The sequence below is a fragment of the Tiliqua scincoides genome, chromosome 3, assembly GCF_035046505.1.
Source record: "Tiliqua scincoides isolate rTilSci1 chromosome 3, rTilSci1.hap2, whole genome shotgun sequence".
Classification (NCBI taxonomy): domain Eukaryota; kingdom Metazoa; phylum Chordata; class Lepidosauria; order Squamata; family Scincidae; genus Tiliqua; species Tiliqua scincoides.
The window spans coordinates 35,209,721-35,228,565 of record NC_089823.1 but is presented as its reverse complement, the minus strand read 5'-3'; the positions used below and the strand labels follow the sequence as shown (position 1 = coordinate 35,228,565).

General features: G+C 43.1%; 1 protein-coding gene across 1 annotated transcript; it reads left to right on the top strand.

Moving 5' to 3' along the window:
• The first annotated feature begins 1,720 nt into the window (after positions 1-1,720).
• TBX19 (T-box transcription factor 19) lies at positions 1,721-18,729 on the top strand. The gene is made up of 8 exons (XM_066621627.1): positions 1,721-1,917; positions 7,735-7,999; positions 11,068-11,202; positions 13,032-13,093; positions 13,837-13,898; positions 15,261-15,362; positions 16,363-16,498; positions 18,486-18,729. The coding sequence occupies exons 1-8, from the start codon at positions 1,721-1,723 to the stop codon at positions 18,727-18,729; spliced, it is 1,203 nt and encodes a 400-aa protein (XP_066477724.1).
• Positions 18,730-18,845: the final 116 nt, after the last annotated feature.

The window sequence follows — 18,845 nt, the reverse complement described above, 5'->3', positions numbered from 1 at the left end:
GTGGCTATAAGAACCAAGATTCTGTACAAGTGTGAGTACTTAGGGTAGGGAAAATACCAGTAGGCTGTTAGTATTTTGTTTTATTGCCTTTTAACCTCCATGCTAACTTTATGTCCATGCTGTCCTTATACCCCTTCAACTTCATTGCCTGTGCAGTTGCTTCATTCTTGCAAATACCTGGTTCTCTTTCCACCTTTACTGTAATTTGAACCCTTATAAATAAATTTTCTTTATTTTGTGGTCTTACCTGTCAGGTCTCAGTTTACTTGGGAGGAAGCTGATTTGCCCCATCTTCCTTGACCACCTACCTTCTGATTTTTTTAAAAGGACCCCAGAGTTTGGGCTTCTCTGCTAACTTGGGAGGGAGGTTTTTCCAAGGTGACCTCCTCCTCCTCCTATCTGGACTCCCTAGCTTTGGGCAGTGGCAGCAAGAACTACTGTCCTAGTTAAAACCCGCTTCTTGGATGAGAAGAGCTGGGAGTGAGTGCTAGTTGCTAAATGCTGTGCCCATCTGCCGACTACCACGGGGCTGCCTGCCAGCTAGCCATCACTGCCACCATAAACTTACATACTGGAGTCTTCTTTGCTCTAAAAAGCATGAAACAATAACAATATTAAAACTGTAAACTGTCTTTGCTAAGCCGCCTTGAGTCCCTTCGGGGAGAAAGGCGGGGTAAAAATAAAGTTGTTGTTGTTGTTGTTATTATTATTACTGATAGAACAATGTTTGTTACCAGATTTGTAAGTGATGTTGCAACTACTTTCCCCAATAAGGCTGCAATCGGTATCTTCACTCTGCTCTCTGCGCCAAGCAAATGTCACCTAATGCAATACACCAGGCTTGTGGCAGCTGGTGTGAAGTGTGTGTATTTGTGGGGAGTTTGTAGAATGTCTGAGCGCTCACTTTGTCCATTGAGCAGTCATCTGAACTATACAGACAATCACTTTGCTGAGATCAAAGTGCAAACCGGGCAGGAAAATAAGAAGCACTCTGCAATGTGCAGCATAGTTGGGCAAATAGGGCCTCAGTGTTGGAGTGACCTGAAAGTATCAGAATTCTTTTGAGAAAGTTACACATACCACTTAAGTGCCCTTTTATCTCCCAGATCTAACCAGGATTGAATACAATAAACATATAGAGGTTATTCACTGGCTTCAAGACCATAGGAGTATGGTTTGAAGAGCTGAAGCTCTACTGTTGAAAAATACGTATATAGCAAAAGGGGCAAATTTGTAATTTTATCAGAAAAACAGCCCCACTGATTGCTGTTGAATGCTGTTATTTCTCCCCTTTCCAGCAAGAATTTGCATCTGTACAGACCCACGTTTCATTCATTGTTTCAGTTGAAACATTAAACCCTTTTCATTAATGGAAATATAGTTCTTAAGCAGAATAATTAGGCCCTCCTCAAAAAAAAAAAGCTAAGTGATTTGAATGGAAGATTCTTCTTCCCGAGGCAGCCAATTGCATAATCAGGCAGCCTCCCACCTGACAGTCAGTAATTAGGAAATGGTTGTGTGTGCATGTTAAAACCTTCACACACAGGTGCCACCATCCTGTTGGGACATAGTGGGGGGAAGAACAAGTCTATGGCAAAAGCCAGAGGTGAGCGTATTTGTTCCACTGTGGCTAATTAATTGGCTTGGGTTTAGATTTGTGGGTTGTTTCCTTTTAAATTTTTTTTAAGTCATCTGAGAAGTTTCTGACATTAAAGCCACCATGACTGATTTGGGCTGCAAGAAACATAGTGACTGTACCGTTTCCAGGCTGCTCAATGTGGTGGAGAATGAGCTCCAGGCTGGAAGAGATAAAGGGGACCCCACTGAGAAACAGCTTCAGGTTGTCTTGGAAGATGCTGCGTTATGGCAGAGGTTCAGAGAAGTTACAAACGAGATGATTGTCACTAAGAGTGGCAGGTGAGTATTGTCTTCTCCTTAGAAGAAGCAAGGGATGAAGAAAACTGCTCATGGAACAAATGCTAACTGAACATTTGATTGATCACTAATCCATTGGGAAATTATCCTGGGTGGGCTTAGCTTAAATGAATGGGAACTTTGTAGTAGCAAAGCAGCACTCTTGCACACCTCCCATTCATTTTGATGGGGCTTGCACAGGAGATCTTTTCAGTGGATTGTGCCCAGATACATTTTTGTGCAAATGGCTAACTATTTAGAAGGTCATCCCCCTCTAAATAGGGATGTTGGGAGCTGCTGTTTGGGTAGGCTTAAAATGAAATGTCTCAATGATTTATATGTGGTTAGTTAATGTCTAATTCATGCAGTATGTATGTCCATGCAAATTATTGAATAACAGGTATTTAAAGGAGTATCTGATCCAGTATCTGGTAGTGACAGTATACAAGCCTACCAGATGAACAAAGCTTTTCTTGAAAGATTATCTCTTATAAAGTGTGGACCTCATCAAAGATGATGATTCTACACAGATATCGCTATGTACTCTATATAGTTATAAGATCATGTGTGCTAAGTGTCCATGTGGTGTTTTATTTATTTATTTTATGTGCTTATTCTAAATCCTGATTTCAGGCCATAACAGGACCCACAAAGCCACTAACAGCCCAATCCTATGCATATCTACTTAGACCCATTATAGTCAATGGAACATACTACCAAGTAAGACTGGTTAGGATTGCAGCCTGTCAGTATTATAAACATTAAACAGAATCAGGCTGCAATCCTATGCATACTGACCTAGAAGCAGGGCCTCCGAGAGGAATTTTATCAGGGGGTACAAAATTTTTGGCCCCTTTGCAAAGGGGGCGTGAAACAGAGCAGGGGAGGGTGGTGATGGGTGAGCAGAATAGAGGCAGGGAGGGGTGAAGCAGGGTAAGGGGAGGGTAGAGGCAGCTGGAAAAATCTTTGGAGCCCAGTTCTACCCACCCATATGGCATTAGTAGTGTCCCCAGTACCCCCAGTCATGGTAATGTCTCCAGCATCCCGTACGGGCAACAAGTCTGAGTAAATAGGAAAATGTCCGATCCCAGGAAATTTCTGGGCCCCCTCCTTTGGCTCCTGGGTCCCCCTTTTTACCCTGGGCCTGGGTACAAATTACCCCCTTTGCCCCCCTCTCCTCACTGAATACTTGTGTAGTATTACTTTGTTACACATGACACGACACGAACGCACAGGTCAGTAGTAACGCGTATAGGTGCCATGAGAACCATTATCAGTCAAGACTTCCCATGAGGTGTTTGTGATCATGTTGATTTTATCAACTGACAGCCCAATCCTATGCATGTCTACTCAGAAGTAATTCTAATGTGTCATGTGTAACAAAGTAATGTACAGATACAGCAATATATCTTGTCTGAAGCAAGCAACTCAGCTAGTCTGCAAATATTCAGAGTATGTTGGAGTACTTCTATAGAGCCTCGTCCTCTTTGGATGGTTTCAAGCGACTTCTGCTGGATGGTCACTTTTCTTTCCTTAATGGGATGGTTTGGGGATTCTTCTGGGTTCCCACATGATGGCAGGAACAACACTCCTTAGAGATTAGAGAAAGGATAGTTCAATGTGCAGTGCAAGAATGTATTGGCTGTTCTTTGCCAGTCTTACAGGATAGTATCCAAGGAGCACCCAGGGAAGGGAATTCATGGAAGCAAACTTCTCCACTGCTTCCTTTGTACAGTAGCCCTCTGTGCCCGCTGATAATCTGCTCTGGTGTATTGGGGATCTGGACCCTCTTCCAGAACAGGAGTTCTGTTCTGAGGCCTGCAGAGTTAAGTAGAGATTGGTGTGAGCAGTCTTGATTTCTCTTGTGCAATTTGGCATACAAGCAACTATAAGATATTATACGCGTACTTTATATACCGTACATACTTTCCAGTAACTAGTATCCTTATGTTACATCACCAATTGGAAAATTAACAGCTCAGTTCTAGGCATGACTATCCACACTTACCTGGGAGCAGGTAATATGAAGCCCAAAGCTGGTTCTGAGCTGCTTTCTAAGTGAACTGGAACTCAGCTAAAACCAAATATCAATCTGTTGCTTTGAATCTGAATTTGAACGGAAGCCTGGAAAACAAAAATTAGTAATGGATTTGAAATATGTAGCTTGAGTAGGGCTGCCCCCATGCATGAGATCAACTGAGGTATTTGCTCAGGCAGCAGATTGGTGGTGGTGGGGGGGACACTCACCTTCATTTGCCCACCTGCCTCCAGGGCTCCTCCTCTTACTCTGTGGATTGAAAAAATAAGAGGACAGAGTGGGAAAGGAAGTGTGGAGGGGAGGATAAAATGGGAAAGGAAAGTAGTGGGCTAGAATGCCCCTGTATTCCAATCAAAGGAATAGGAGAAGCAAAGACTGGTACACGGACAGTTTGGGGGGGGCACACCCATTTGGCACACCACCTTGGGCCAAGTTGACCTTGAGCCAGCCTTGAATTGAGAAACCAGAAGTTCAGTAGGTTCTTCTGTGGTGCTGAAAAAGGGGCCTCTGTTTCCTGCTGCTGACCCTAATGAGTCGTGGAACTAAGACCAGAGACTTGTCCTCACTGATGTGGTAAGCGACGAAGTGGCTTGTACTACTTCAGATTGCAGATGGACGTTCACGTTTGAATGTTACTCTATGCTAAAAACATCATCCCATGTTTCAATTTTGCATATATTTGCTTGAAATGACTGGAGTCTGCATCCCAGACTCCAAGAATCTGGGATGAAACAACTTTAAATGAAGTATAACAAGTACCAAAGTAGGAATAAATGGTAGGAAAAGAAAATGACCATAACAAAGAAATTTCAAAACTGTTTCCCCCCCCCCACCCCCACAGGCTGTTGACTAGATTTCAGTTTAATATACTCTTGCTGCTTATGTGTTGTTGGTTGCAATTGTATGTAGATAAATTGTATGTAGGTAACTTTTTTTATATAGTTCAGTTGTCCAATTTTCTGGTTTTATTGCTATATTGTTTTAAAGTGATGTCTGCTGCCCTGGGAAAGAAGGGCAGGGTATAAATATTTTAAAATAAAATTAATGTGGAGAGACATGTTTTGTATGGAGGATCATTCAGTGATATGAGCCTCCATGCGCAGTATGAAATGATGTAGTCCAGATGCTTCAGCAAGAACTAGGACTATGGGTGCAATCCTAACCCCTTATGTCAGTCCTTTGCAGCACTGACATAAGGGCAATGCAGCTCTGACGTAAGGGAACAAACATTCCCTTACTTGAGGAGGCTTCCGTGAGTAACACCCAACTGCTGGATGCAACACTTGTCCCATTGACACCGCTATGCCAGTGCTGGAAAGCACTGACATAAGGGGTTAGGATTGCACCCTAAATTTCCTAGAAAATGTGGGGGTGCGTGCATGGGGGACTGAGAGATTCATTATAATTGTGGATACTGTCAACACAGTTTTGTGGGGGGAATGCAGGTATGCCGGACCTCTGCCTACACACTCTGAGCTCTCACCCCTAGGCACCTGGGGTGTCAGTGGTTGAAGTTTAGGGAACAGTTCGGCTCTGGATTTGCTGGTACACTCTTGCATCCATGACTGTAATGACTGGATAGGGCTGTCTTTGGCACTTGTCTAATGAACCAAGCTGCTTCTTAGGCAAGGCAAAGCAACAGCTAATTTGAACTGTGGATTAAACGGGAATTTCCAAATATTCATATTCCCAATGATGACTTGAATGTGTGACTGATTTTTCAGCCTCCTTAGAAATGTCTTCCTAGTTCAGATTATGATCTTAAGCCAGTCTTCCAGGAAACAAGATACATTTGGTCAAAACAGGGCACTCAAAATGCGTGGGTCCTTACTTGGGTTATTTCTGTCATCAAATCAACTTCCAGTAAATGTGAGCACAAGCATTCCTTTGCTGGATAAGACCAAGGGTTGTCGCATATTCTATTTCCAGCAGTATATCTGCCTCTGGGCAGATTTTCAGGGGCCGTTTGCAATGTGCCATCTGTGGCAGAGTATAGAGGGAGGGTGCATGCACACACATTTTCTTAAGAGGTCCAAATTGCCATTTCTAACAGTGAGAGGCAAGGTTCCTTGCAATGTCAGTTCATCCATCAGGAAGAGCATTTCTTTAGTGAAGTGCTGGTTGTCTGAGAACACAATCTAGAAGTGGAACCTTAACGAGGGGGAGAGGGCTTCTTCCAAACCCCAAATCTGGCCCACAGGCCTGGGTTTAGAGATCCCTGGTCTATACAGTCAGACATTTTATATGCAGGGGGGCAGGTTGACATCAGGAGTGAGGCTTGCCAGCACACTTTTGACATGTTTATAACCATGGAGAATCATCATGGTTACAAATGTCTGAACAGAGCTCTTATGAATTATGGCCAGTAATAAGGCTGGTAGACACACTATTGGCATCCTTCAGTCTTGGAAGACTATGGTATCACGCTATGAATGGTGGTTCTGGAACAGAGTGTCCTCTCCAGTGCGCGAAGCCTGGGTAAAGTAGGTATGGAGGATAGGCTGTTACCCATGCAGCAAATCCCCCCTCTCCACGTCGCTGAAATGGTCCAATGGAAAGGCAGAGGCCAATACGGTTGGTTCCAGCGGCGTCGCAGGAGTTGCCAGAACGTGACTGTGTTCAGCCATGAACTGCCTGAAGGCTGGTAGAGCATCCCAGTCATACCAAGTGGTTAGTTTACCTGCATTTCTGGACAATCTCGTATCACAGTTTAGTCACCTGCTGATTGAGCAGTAATCCATTCTCCTTCCTAGATCAGTTCCTTCTTAGCTGCCATTCATGTCTCTGCCAGTTTTATCCTATCTTTGTGTTGTTGCTGCATAAGAAGTGCCTGGAAGCAGCAGCGTAGCTACAGGGGGAGTGCTGTAAGTATAGGGGGCCCTTCCCACTCACCATTGGAGGCATTCTAGGCAGCTACAGCAACGCATGTTGGGTGACCAGTTTAGATCACAAAGGTGAAGTTTATTTATTTAAGATTTTGTATTCTGCCTTTCCCCTCCCAGGGGAGGTGCTTATGGCAGCTCATAACGTATCAAAAGAACACTGCCAAATACCATAAAAATAAACGTGATGATTTACTTAAAAAGAACAGCACATTATACAGTATGCAGCACCAGAAAACAATATCAAAACAGTGGTACTTGGAGGAGACAGAACAAATTGACATAAATTAGGCACCAAAGACTAAATGGAGTAGAAATGTTTTCAATTGCCATTGGAACAGTGGAAGTGATGGAGGTAGCCCATGTAAGCACATCCGTCTCCAGAATAATTATTATGGTGCTGGCATGCCTGAAATATAGTTTCTTCAATACAACCAGTTAAGCAAAAACAGAGTCCAGATCTTGATCAATGAATTCATAAAAGTGTTTTGTGTGTGTGTGTGGGGGAGGGGTTCATTTATGAAATCCACAAGCCCCTCTCCAGTTTTAGCCAAATCATAGACCCTGTTGTTTGCTACAACATTAGCTAAGAAGCACATTGCAAAACTTAAGGGGATGGGCCCCTTCTGTCCCCACTATAATTTGAGCCCCAGCTCCTGTGCAGTTTCTCTGGGGAGCAGAAACTGAGAAGATCATAAGGCTTGCAAGCTCATAGAATCATCTGTGCAAAACGATGATGACTCCAGTCTGTTTTCTTGCAAGAATGTTGTGAATTCAGGCAACTCTATAAGCACTTTGAGTTTTCTAATGGAGCTACTGAATAAGTAATAAAAACGTAGAATTTCCTAGTGTTCAAATTCCTCCACCCTCAGCGTTTTCCGCATCTGGTTTCTCTTGCAGGCGGATGTTCCCTGTTCTAAAGATCAGCGTCTCGGGCTTGGATCCTAATGCCATGTACTCTTTCCTTTTGGATTTTGCTCCGTCTGACAGCCACCGCTGGAAGTATGTGAACGGAGAATGGGTGCCAGTTGGCAAGCCCGAGCCATCGAATCACAGCTGTGTCTACATCCATCCAGACTCTCCCAACTTTGGGGCCCACTGGATGAAGGCTGCCGTATCTTTTAGCAAAGTAAAACTTACCAATAAGTTGAATGGCAATGGGCAGGTATGGCACCCGGTTGCCTGCATGCCTCTTGGCTTCAGTTGCTGGCTTCTACCAATCAAGAAATATCAAGGGTGCATTTATGCAATTAGGAGGGCCCTTAGAGGCCTCTTCACCCACAGATGCCAATTATTCCTTGGAGCCCAAATGTAAACAGGAATAAACAGGTCTTAATTGGAGCTTTCAGATTTTAATGGACTCCTTGATGTTGAGAGGGACAGAATGCACTGTGGTTTAAGCATCGGGGATTTTCTCCCCCCCCCCCCCAGTTTACTTTATGTGTTTGAGGTTTTTACACAGGACTTCAGAGGAGGGGAAATGATTGTGGGTATTAAGGTTTTGTTTTTTTCCACCATGCCGCTTGGTGCGTAAGTGGAATGTTGGCAATAGTGAGGCACTGGAATAAAAGGCTGCTCCTAAATGAAATAATTGCTGTGCTTGCTTCTGCTTCAGGATAATTATCAATAGTCTATCGAATTATCTTTGGCCTTTGGAATAATAATAATAACAATAGTAATAATAAAAAAGCATGTACCTGTCCCAGAAAACAAGTGACATTCTCTTTGAGGCCTTAAAAACAGAAAGAGGAAAGTTGGCTTTGTTTGTTTGTTTTTAATATGTATGTATCTAGGACTACAGTGTTGTTTTATGTACTCTTCTATTGGGATGAGCCTGTCGGCAAACCCATTAGCAAGCCAAGTACGAACTTTTAACATTGCGTCCGGTCTCCATCTTTCTCTGGTCTGTTTGTTGCCACTTCTATGCTTGCCTGGCAATAAATGTGTACAATCTTAATGGATTTACAGCATTTGTCTATGCATGCCTACTCAGAAATAAGTCCCATTGAGTTTAATGGAACTTACTTCCAGGTAAGTGCATGTAGCCTTAGCTTCTCAACAAGCAAAGGAAGTAAGAAATAATGCTCAGTGTTGCACATCAGGTGGAAAGAGAGAGGCACAGACACAGGTGGCATGACCTAGAATGCAATCCAGCAGCAGGTCTTCTGCTGCCACCTCTGCAGTACCCCCCAAAAGCCACTTATTGTGCTCCTTACATGGTTCCTTCAAATGCAGAAGTGCACAACTTCCAGTTTTATTTAAAGGGACTTCACAAGTGAAGGAGCTTCTTCATTCATACAGTCTGTGCGAATAAAACCAGAAGTCCCACTTGTCTGCATTTGAAGAAACTGTACAAGGACCATGGAAAGGAGGTGGTTATTTGCTTTCCACTTGTTTTCAGCATGCAGAGAATGAATCAATATGACTTGCACCTGTGGTGGGTCGGTGGGAGATGGCAGTGGCAGCAGACTCATCATGAAAGGCACCCCAAATCTGCTGTCCTTTTGCCCCCCACGATCTGCCGATGATGCAACTTGCCTCACCTTGCCTCATCCATGGATGGGCTGCCCCTGGGCACAGAGGATTCTGTGTTGCTGGTTCAAGGTTGAAGAGTAGCAAAATTGAGAATAGCTCTCTTGAATGCTGGTCCTGTGCCCTAAATACTAGACTGAGCACCTAGTTATTTAGGTCACTTTTCTTGATAAAACAATGTACTGCATAATCAGCATCCATAAACAGGCTTAAAAAGAGGAATTGATTTAGAAATAATTATAAATTTATTATTATTATTAAATAAATGTGAACTGCAATATGCAGGTGTTGTAGAGACAGATGTGGGAATATGTTCAACAGAGTACAGTGGTTGAAGTTTTGATTGTGGTGGTATCAAGGAATTTAGGCAGTTCTGCAGTCTAACAAAATTAATGACTATAGACATCTGCAATTAAGAAATAGCTCAGCATTTTTTTGATTTACATTGACTATAGTGGAGGACAAAAAATTGCTTTCGAGGTGATTTCCAAGAAAAAAATGATGTGGTTCCATGGTGTATAACCCTCCGCCCGTTGCACCCCTCTTGTGGCATGCTGTGGAGGTGTGGTGAAAACTGCTAGATCCACATGACCAAACACCAGCTATGGGTGGTGGTTCATCCGTAAGGCAAGGTAGTTTGTGCTGCATCAGCGGTAGATTGTGGGAGGTAAGTAGGTAGTAGATTCGGGGTCTTCATCCTGAGTCTGTCATCGCTGCCTCCTTTCAGCCTGCTGTGGATGCGATCTACACTGATTTGTTTTCACTTTTTAATGAGCAGAAAGCACATCGGCTGCCTTCTTACCTTGCTCCTGAGATGTTTTCTTCAAGCACAAAAACGCAGGACTTGTGGTTTGAGTTGCAGGGATCATGCAGATGAAGAATCGGAGGTGGCAGCAGCGGAACTGAGACAGTGTTGGGTGGGGTTCTGGGTCATGCCAACCTGGTTTTAGTCATGCAGCTGCCACTTTGGGTGCAGCTACAGTACCATGTAGGGATGTCACTGCCCCACTGGTGGTTTGTTCAGAAGTCAATCTCTCTGCTGAATTGGTCAGGGAATGAAGAATCAGAGATTTCGTGGAGATTATCTAACCCAGAGCTCTTTAGTGAGGCAGAGTCTCTTCAAAGGAAGGGACATATTGGGATCGGCCAACCCATATTTTTCCCATCCTGTAGGACAGCGGGTCAATTGCTTTATTTTGAATTTGTTTTGAATTGTGACATTCACAGCTGCTTCTTAACTGCCAGTATTCCAATCAACTGAGCAGACCAAAGGCCCAAACATTTAGCCTTTTAGTATTCCAAAGATTAAAATAATAGAGTTGCCTGTTCAGAAGAAGCATAACTTTAAACAAAAAGCAGTCTTAAAGCCAAATATAGTAAATGCTTAAATATAGGGTTTCAGGTTTTTTTGTACAAATAGTTCAACAGATGCTTTCAGATATACTGAAATATACAATGCTACAACCTGTCTCAGAATGGATGATCTACCTCTGTGTATCTACAAAGAGAATGATCTGGAAGTGCAGAAGATATTGTCCCAAATCCAGTTAAAGTTAAACCATGACTGAGCCTCTCTGGAACAAGCTAGTCTCTCAACTAGCATAGGATCACTGCTGGCAATGGGACGTGGCCACAAATAGCTTTAGTTGGATCAGGGCCATTATCTTTGGCTAATCTCTGTCACCCTTTTTCTCCCAACAGATCATGTTGAATTCACTACATAAATATGAGCCTCAGGTTCATATCATTCGAGTTGGAGGCCCACACAGAATGGTAATGAATTGCTCCTTCCCTGAAACTCAGTTCATAGCTGTGACAGCTTACCAAAATGAAGAGGTAGGTAATTATAAATATCAAAACAGCTTGATCACGTTCCATGGTAATGGTTTGTACAAACCTACAAATAAACACACTGAAACAATGATACCCATCCCTCCTGTAATTTAATGGTCAGCCCATGTGGACTGACCACCTCAGAATCTGAGGGCTTGTCTAACACATGCAGCAGAATGCGGTCATAGAATAGACTGCATGACTTCAGGCTACAACTGTGGGATCACATTTTTATTGCATACCAACAACTCCTTCCAGATAGGAAGCCATTGCAGCAGGGAGAGGGCTGGGCCAGAATATTTTTCCTGATATCACAGGCCTACAAAATTGAGGGTCAGAAAAGTTTTTCCCAAACTCTATGGTGGTTTGATATGAATTTGGGGTGACATCCTGATATCACAGGCCTACAAAATTGAGGGTCAGAAAAGTTTTTCCCAAACTTTATGGTGGTTTGATATGAATTTGGGGTGCCGATTCCAAATGACATCCATTTTGCCCTATCACGTCTAGTTCTGGAGATATAGTATAGCCTCATTAGTGCAAAATAGATGCCATTTTTGGAATCGGCACCCCAAATATTTCCAGGAATTGGTGTGACATTTAAGGAAGCAAAATGTGTGCTGGCCTGTGTATGCGGATTTATTTTTTTCATGCAGGAAGTTTTCAGTGTAGGAAGCATTCATAAGCAGTATCTCCTACCTGCAGTCTGAAGTGGCATAGTCCATTCTACCACCTCAGAACTCTACCACCTCATTTTCAACTCATCCAGCTCATGCATAGACACATCCTGCCATAGCCCTGTTCAGATGACCGAATGTCCATTATTTTGTCCTCTTTCATATGAGAATAACCTTTGGGTTCCATCTTATATGTAGGTTTTGTCATTTAAGACATAGTTCAGTGTTTTTTTTTTCTAAACACATCACTGCAGGTGGCATGTGGAGAGAGAGGATTAGTTGCTGCTCATGATATGTAGCCATAAGAACACAAGACGGGTCCTGCTGGATCAGGCCAAGGGCTCATCTAGTTCAGCTTCCTGCCTATCACAGTGTCCCAAGAGATACCTTGGAGAGCACTCAAGATAACAAGATACCCATATCCTATTGCTACGGCCTTGCATATGGCATTCAGAGATTGTCTACTTCTAAACCCAGAAGTTACATATAGTTGTCATGATGGCTTGTAAACTGTGATGGACTATTACTCTCCATAAATCTGTGCAATCCCCTTTCAAAGACATCTGGGCCAGGTGCCATTATCACATCCTGTGGCATGAAGTTAGAGCCTCAGATTCTAATTGTGCAATTGTCTGAAGCAACTTTGAGAGCTGCTGATCTCCTTCCACCTCATGTAGTAGCAGCTTGGATGCTGGTGAATATACGTAGGAGGCTGCCTTGTATTGCATTGGACCAATGGTCCATCTTTTCCAGTTTTCCATCAGCTGGCAGAGACTTTTCAGGGTTTCAGGCAGGGGTCTTTCCCAACTCAGCCTTGAGAGGCCAGAAACACCTGGAACCTTTGCAAAAGAAGCAGGTGTCCCTGCTTCTGAGCTAGGACTGTTTTTGTATGAACATAATTGCATATGACGTGCCGTAATTTGCCAAGCTGAAACAGAAAAATTCTGCACACGTGCTACTCCTACTCTAGAGTAGGCGCAACTTTTGACAGTGACACTCCTTCAGTATTGTGAATGTGGCTGATGTATAGCTTTGTGGGTGAACATAGTGTATGTGCTAATTGCCTATGGAAAACAACGCCCCATATACATTATTCTGGAAAGTTGTGTCAACTTCAAATAACCTCATAAACCCTTCTTTTATTTTAAACTCAAGATAACAGCTCTCAAAATCAAGTACAACCCCTTTGCCAAAGCCTTTCTGGATGCAAAAGAAAGGTGAGTGTGTTTCTAATAAACCTTTTGATACCTGCTGCGTGTTCATTGTTGGGGTACCCTTAGCAGGTCTGGTGATAAGAGACAGCAGCTTATCTATCTGCAATACAGGGAGAATCCTGAAGTGGCTGTTGTAATAAGTGCTATGATAATTAATTAATAAGAATATTTTAAAGTTCACAAAGCAGTTTACAGACAAAAGGAAATAAATTGTTCCCTGTCCCAGAGAGCTCACAGTCTAAAAAGATGCAGAAGCAACACCAGCAAACAGCCACTAAAACAATACTGTACTGCGGTGAAGAGGGGCAGTTACTCCCCCCCATGCTAAATATAGGAGGAGCACCACTCAAAAAGTGCCTCTTTGCCCAGTTATCCAGGGCAATAATCCAGTTATTATCCAGTGAGCATAATAATCCAGTTATCCAGTTAGCATAATAATAGGTCATTATGTTTTTAAGTGTTTGTTTGTTTGGTTCTATCTTTCCTTCAAAGAGATCAGAATGTCACATTTTTTGTTTTATCACCACAACAAGCTCTTGTGAGCTTATTTGTGAGCCGCCTTGAGTGCCTTTCATTGGATAGAAAGGCAGGATATAAATTCTATAAATAAATAAATGAAGCAGGTTGGTGTGAAAAATAGTGCTTGGCCCAAGATTACCTTGTGAACTTCAGTGCTGAGTGGAGAAATAGCTGCATGAACCGAGTTTTGTTAGAATCAAAATAACTTCAATATTCTTATCTTTCAGAAACCATTCCAAGGACGCTCCAGATACTGTCTCTGAAAGTCAACACATGACATATTCTCATTGTAAGATTTCATGATGTATTTCAATCCTCTGCACAGGCAGCAGTCTTAGAACATATTTGAGAAGACCAGTAACCCAGTGACTCTATCTTGAAACTGACCATGATATATATCAGATATTTTAGAGGATGATTGATGAGTTCAGGCCCAATCCTATCCAACTTTCCAGTGCTGATGCTGCCACAATGCAGCCCTGAGGTAAGGGAACAAACAGTCCCTTGCCTTGAGAAGGCCTCTTCCCCATCCCCACACTATGTGGTGTAGCACACACCTTGTTGGCATGGCTGGTGCTGTGGAGAGGAAGTTATTGTTGTCATATCCACATAAATGATGCTTTACAAAGAATGACAGGGCAAGTCCTTGCCTCAAGTGGTTTGCAATGTAGATATTGAATATTTTTTCTGGTTTGTTTTTTTTCCTATTTCACATTCTATGCTGGTTATCACTCACTTGTTGAGGGACAGTATATAACAAAAAAGGCATTCTCTTCTAATCCCAGAGTTCATTTCTAGTATTTTTGCCCCCAAATTTTCTTTTTGTCACATAAACAAACTATTTGTAATTAATGAGCTGGCTGCATTTCATTTATTTAGCAGGTCTGTATGGTTTTAGTTTGTGACAATACTGCTACTTAGAAATATTATTGGTTCCCTTCCCCACGTTACAATATTTTGGTTCCAACAAAACATAGGTGAAATCCTATCCCCTGTCATTTGTATCGATGCAGCTGTGCCAAGACATGAGCTGCACCTTATGGTGGGATGGGGGATGGGGGATCAGGAGGCCTCCTCAAAGTAAGGGACATTTTGTTTCCTTACCTCCATGCAAGACACCATTGCTCGATGGCTCTACTTGGCTACATGCCAGCTCTTTGGCTGGTGCAAGTTTGAGTTGACCCAAGAGGACGTGCAAGGCCAGGCAGAATGCACAAGGCATTGGTGGTGACTTTGCAGTCAATAACCACCTACTGCCCATGGTTTCTGGTGGCCCTGATCCTCATTTCAATCTTCCCTTTCTCCCCCCCCACCAACTCACTGGCACTGGGGGTGCCAGATGAGCTGCTGCCACATGCTCGGCACCATTTGCCACTCTTGGCAACAGCCTGGTATTGTGTAATAGTGCATTGATGTCACAAACCATGCTGATCGACTGGAACACAAATTCCGGTAGTGCAGATGGAGGAGAGAATTGGGCAGTTCGTTGTTGTCCAGACACATTTAAGTTGGTCATTTGCTGCTCTCTTCCTTATTCAGCTCTCTTTCCCTTCTGTCTCTCCAGTGGGTGGCTGGTTGATTTCCAATCCAGATGCCATGTGCACTGCAGCAAGTTCAAGCTATCAGTACGGTGGGAGTTTTTCTCTGCCTGCGCCACCTTCTCATCATGGCTGTGAACACTATTCAGCCCTTCGAGGGCACAGAGCTGTTCCCTATCCCGCCACATACATGCAGAGAAACCACTCGCCAACAGGCAAGTTCCTGTCCTGTTTTGTTTTTCTTTATGGGAAAAGAGACTCAATTTTATTAATTCATGAAATGTACAATGAACACGACCAATAAATATTCCGCTCCAAATACTAAAGGACATCAAACAGAAGGGAGAATTGATAAATCGCAGCAATCTGTGGTGGTGCAAATAAGCTAAAAACACTCTGTCCTGACTTTAGGGTCTAATGAGATGAGGTTTGTAACTTTTAAAAGGATGTATTTATCCTTTAAAAACATTATTTTAAAAAGAAAAAAATGCAGTGATGGGTGGGAGACTTTGTCCCCTTCAGAGCTGCTGTTTGTACAATCCAGGAGCATACCCCTACACAGCAGGGACGTGCAGTGGGTGGAGAGGCAGGTGAGGCAGAGCCTCCCCACTGTGCAGACTCCAGTGGAGAGGCTCTGCCTCACTTGCCTCCTCACCCACTGCACGCCCCTGATACACAGTATGCTTCCCTTCCCTTCTTAGTAAGCAGCTTGGGAGAATACTGCTTATGCACTTTTCATAGAATGTTGAAAGGGATCTTGGAGTTCATCTAGTCCACCCCCTGCTCAGTGCATTTATAGCTCAGTTCATGGAGATGGGCCTCTCTGGAGAGGCCCATCTCCCCCCCCCCTTCCATTGCTACAACCCAGAAGGAAATATAGATGTTCTTGAAAACTAATCCTATAAAATCTGAAATTGGGGAGGAGAGGTTTAGACATAATGCTAACTTTCTCTGCTACCATTTTAAAATGGTGTGTTTAAAGTTAATCTGCTTTCAAGTGGTGCTATAACATGTACACCAGACAACAGAAAACATTGTGTATGCATTCTCTCAATGGGCTATCAGGTCATGACCTGTGAATTACCCAAACAAGCAGGTTTCCACCTGGCTATTTTCTATTCTCATTTTTAAAAAGCCACACAATCTGATTTGGTATCTTGGAATTGTCTTGTTTGAAACATGCTCTGATGGCTAAATCTTTTGTGTTTACTACAGTCAATTTGATAGAGAACACCAGCAATGATCTTCAGGTGTCCCCGGGCCATGAAGGTTGGACTTCAATACCATCCAGTTCCCATGCCAACTTGCTTCCTGTGCCTCACAATAATGGTACAGCCACTCCAGGTCCTAGGTAAGAATCCATTAGATCAGCGTTTCTCAAACTGTGGGTTGGGACCCACTAGATGGGTCATGAGCCAATTTCAGGTGGGTCCCCATTCATTTTGATATTTTATTTTTAATGTATTAGTCTTGATTCTACCATGGTATGTGACTGCATTGGGAAAAATATTATATATTTGTACTTTTAACAGGCCACTACTTATATGCTTTTAACTATGATAGTAAATGGAACTTACTCCTGGGTAAGTGTGGGCAGAATTGCTTGCCTAGGATTGTTAAAACTCTTCCTGTTTGATTATGTCACTTCTGGTCATGACATCACTTCTGGTGGGTTCAGACAGATTCTCATTCTAAAAAGTGGGTCCCTGTGCTAATTGAGAACTACATGTGCTAATTGAGAACTGTGCTAATTAGATAAACATGTTGTGTCAGCTGGATCACCCCAGTGATCTCAGCAGTTGCTAGTGTAATAACTCCTTTGAGCTGTGGAAGAGCCCTCATGAAGGATAAGGCCTCCAGAAAGTGTAATTGCCCAAAAGTGAAGAAAATCATATTTCTTCTTTGACTGCCCAATTCTACCACCACGTCTGAGGAGGAAAGATCTGCTTTCCCCAGAACACCACTGGAAGGTAGATGGAAGATAGTCTCATAAAATAGCAGTTTGGAAACCCAGGAAATAGCATTTGGTACACTTTTCCCAAAAACCCCTAGACGCCCTGTTTCACTTCTGTCAAATCTACGGTACTAATCGCTACATATTTCAAGTTTAGATTCAGAAACATGTTGGTCTATGGTGGTTATTGAAAAGACAATCTTTTTAGCACTTTTAAGACTAACTTATTGAACAGTACACAAGTGTTCATAGACTTTAATTTTGTTCGTCGGATGTTGAAAGGATCTGAATAGTAACAGGTACAGAATTATCCCTTGCTAACTGAGCACTTTAAACTTTAAGAAGCACTTTAAACTGGTGATACCCTTATTTAGCAGAGGGCCTGTTCCTCTTTGTCCCAGAATAAGGGCCCTCACAGTAGCTGTCTCCCTTTCACCTTCTTCAATGGTGCCTGTAGATTCCCATCTCATTTTAAATCTTAATGGAAGAAATTGGAATCTATCACTTTCAGGTGAAAATACCATCCAGACAACTCCTTCCAAAAGGCATTCACCCGCCTTTATGTGCTTGCTGCTGTTCAGTCCCCGTGCCCCTTAATAAAAGGATTGTCCCCCTATATCAAGGGTGGGCAAACCCTGGCCCGGAGGCCATTTGCGGCCCTTGGAGACCCCCAATCTAGCCTGCAGGGAGCCCCCGGCCTCCAATGAGCCATTGGCACATTGGAGACAGTTGGAGGCTGCCATAGCCACTCATGACCATCAGATGTGAACTGAGGGCCAAGTTAGAGCAAGGCCTTTTATAGACTCCATGTGTTTTCTGCTTTCCCCTGGGCATTATTGTAACCCCCCCCCCCACTGCCTCTGAACAACTTATGTCTCCATATGTTTTTGGCTTGGTCTGTATGTTTTCACTGTGCAAGAGGTGCGTGGCAAACAATTCATGGTTCTCATGTGGTTCTACATGCCTGTATTATAGTTCTCTTATGTATTATAAATAAGCTCAGTAAAATTCATTCATTCATCTGAGTTCCATCTCTAATGTATTCGGTTATGTAAATCAGATTTGAAATGTAAATGAATTCTTTTTTCCCCCCAGACCCTGACACAGTGTCTGAGAGATGATGTGGCCCTCCTACCGAAATGTTTGCCCATCCCTGCCCTATATTATTGTAGCTCAGCATCTTGTCTTCTAAAACACTGTTTGCCACAAAGAGAAGGTGCAATTGCATCTTGTTTTCCAATAATTCCTTCACTTCTGTTGGCAGGGATTTTCAAACCGGCTAAGCAAATAGGATGGATCACAGAATAGATGATTGCAAGAAGTGTTTTACACCACTGCAAATTTCAACAATTGTGTTTTGACATGTAACATTGCTTCATTGCAGCCACTATCCGTGTCTATGGACAGTCAGCAACAACGGCATTAATGTTGCCAACCTCGCAAGTGATGTAAACAGCAACCCACCAGGGACGTTCTTGAGAAGCAATATCCCCTTGCCTGCCACATCCTCATCTGCTTCATTGCCACTGCTGGGGACTGTTGCCGGCAGCATGGAAACACAACTGGAGTCTGCTTTTCCCAGACTAACCGATTCCACCTGGACATCTGTTTCCTCCCATTCATTTTAAGGGATAAAGAGCTGCCCAGTAGCGTCCTGTTGGAGATGCTCTAAGAGGATTTCCTAACTAAGGCAGGGGGGTTGGATTAGATGACCTTTTAGGTCCCTTCCAACTCTGACTCTATG

What these genes read in the sequence shown, in the direction of transcription:
- TBX19 (XM_066621627.1), top strand. Translation starts at nt 1,721, where the DNA reads ATGACTGATTTGGGCTGCAAGAAACATAGTGACTGTACCGTTTCCAGG. An exon ending in ATTGTCACTAAGAGTGGCAG is followed by an intron (nt 1,918 to 7,734) that starts GTGAGTATTGTC and finishes TTTCTCTTGCAG; the next exon opens with GCGGATGTTCCCTGTTCTAA. An exon ending in TTTCTGGATGCAAAAGAAAG is followed by an intron (nt 13,094 to 13,836) that starts GTGAGTGTGTTT and finishes CTTATCTTTCAG; the next exon opens with AAACCATTCCAAGGACGCTC.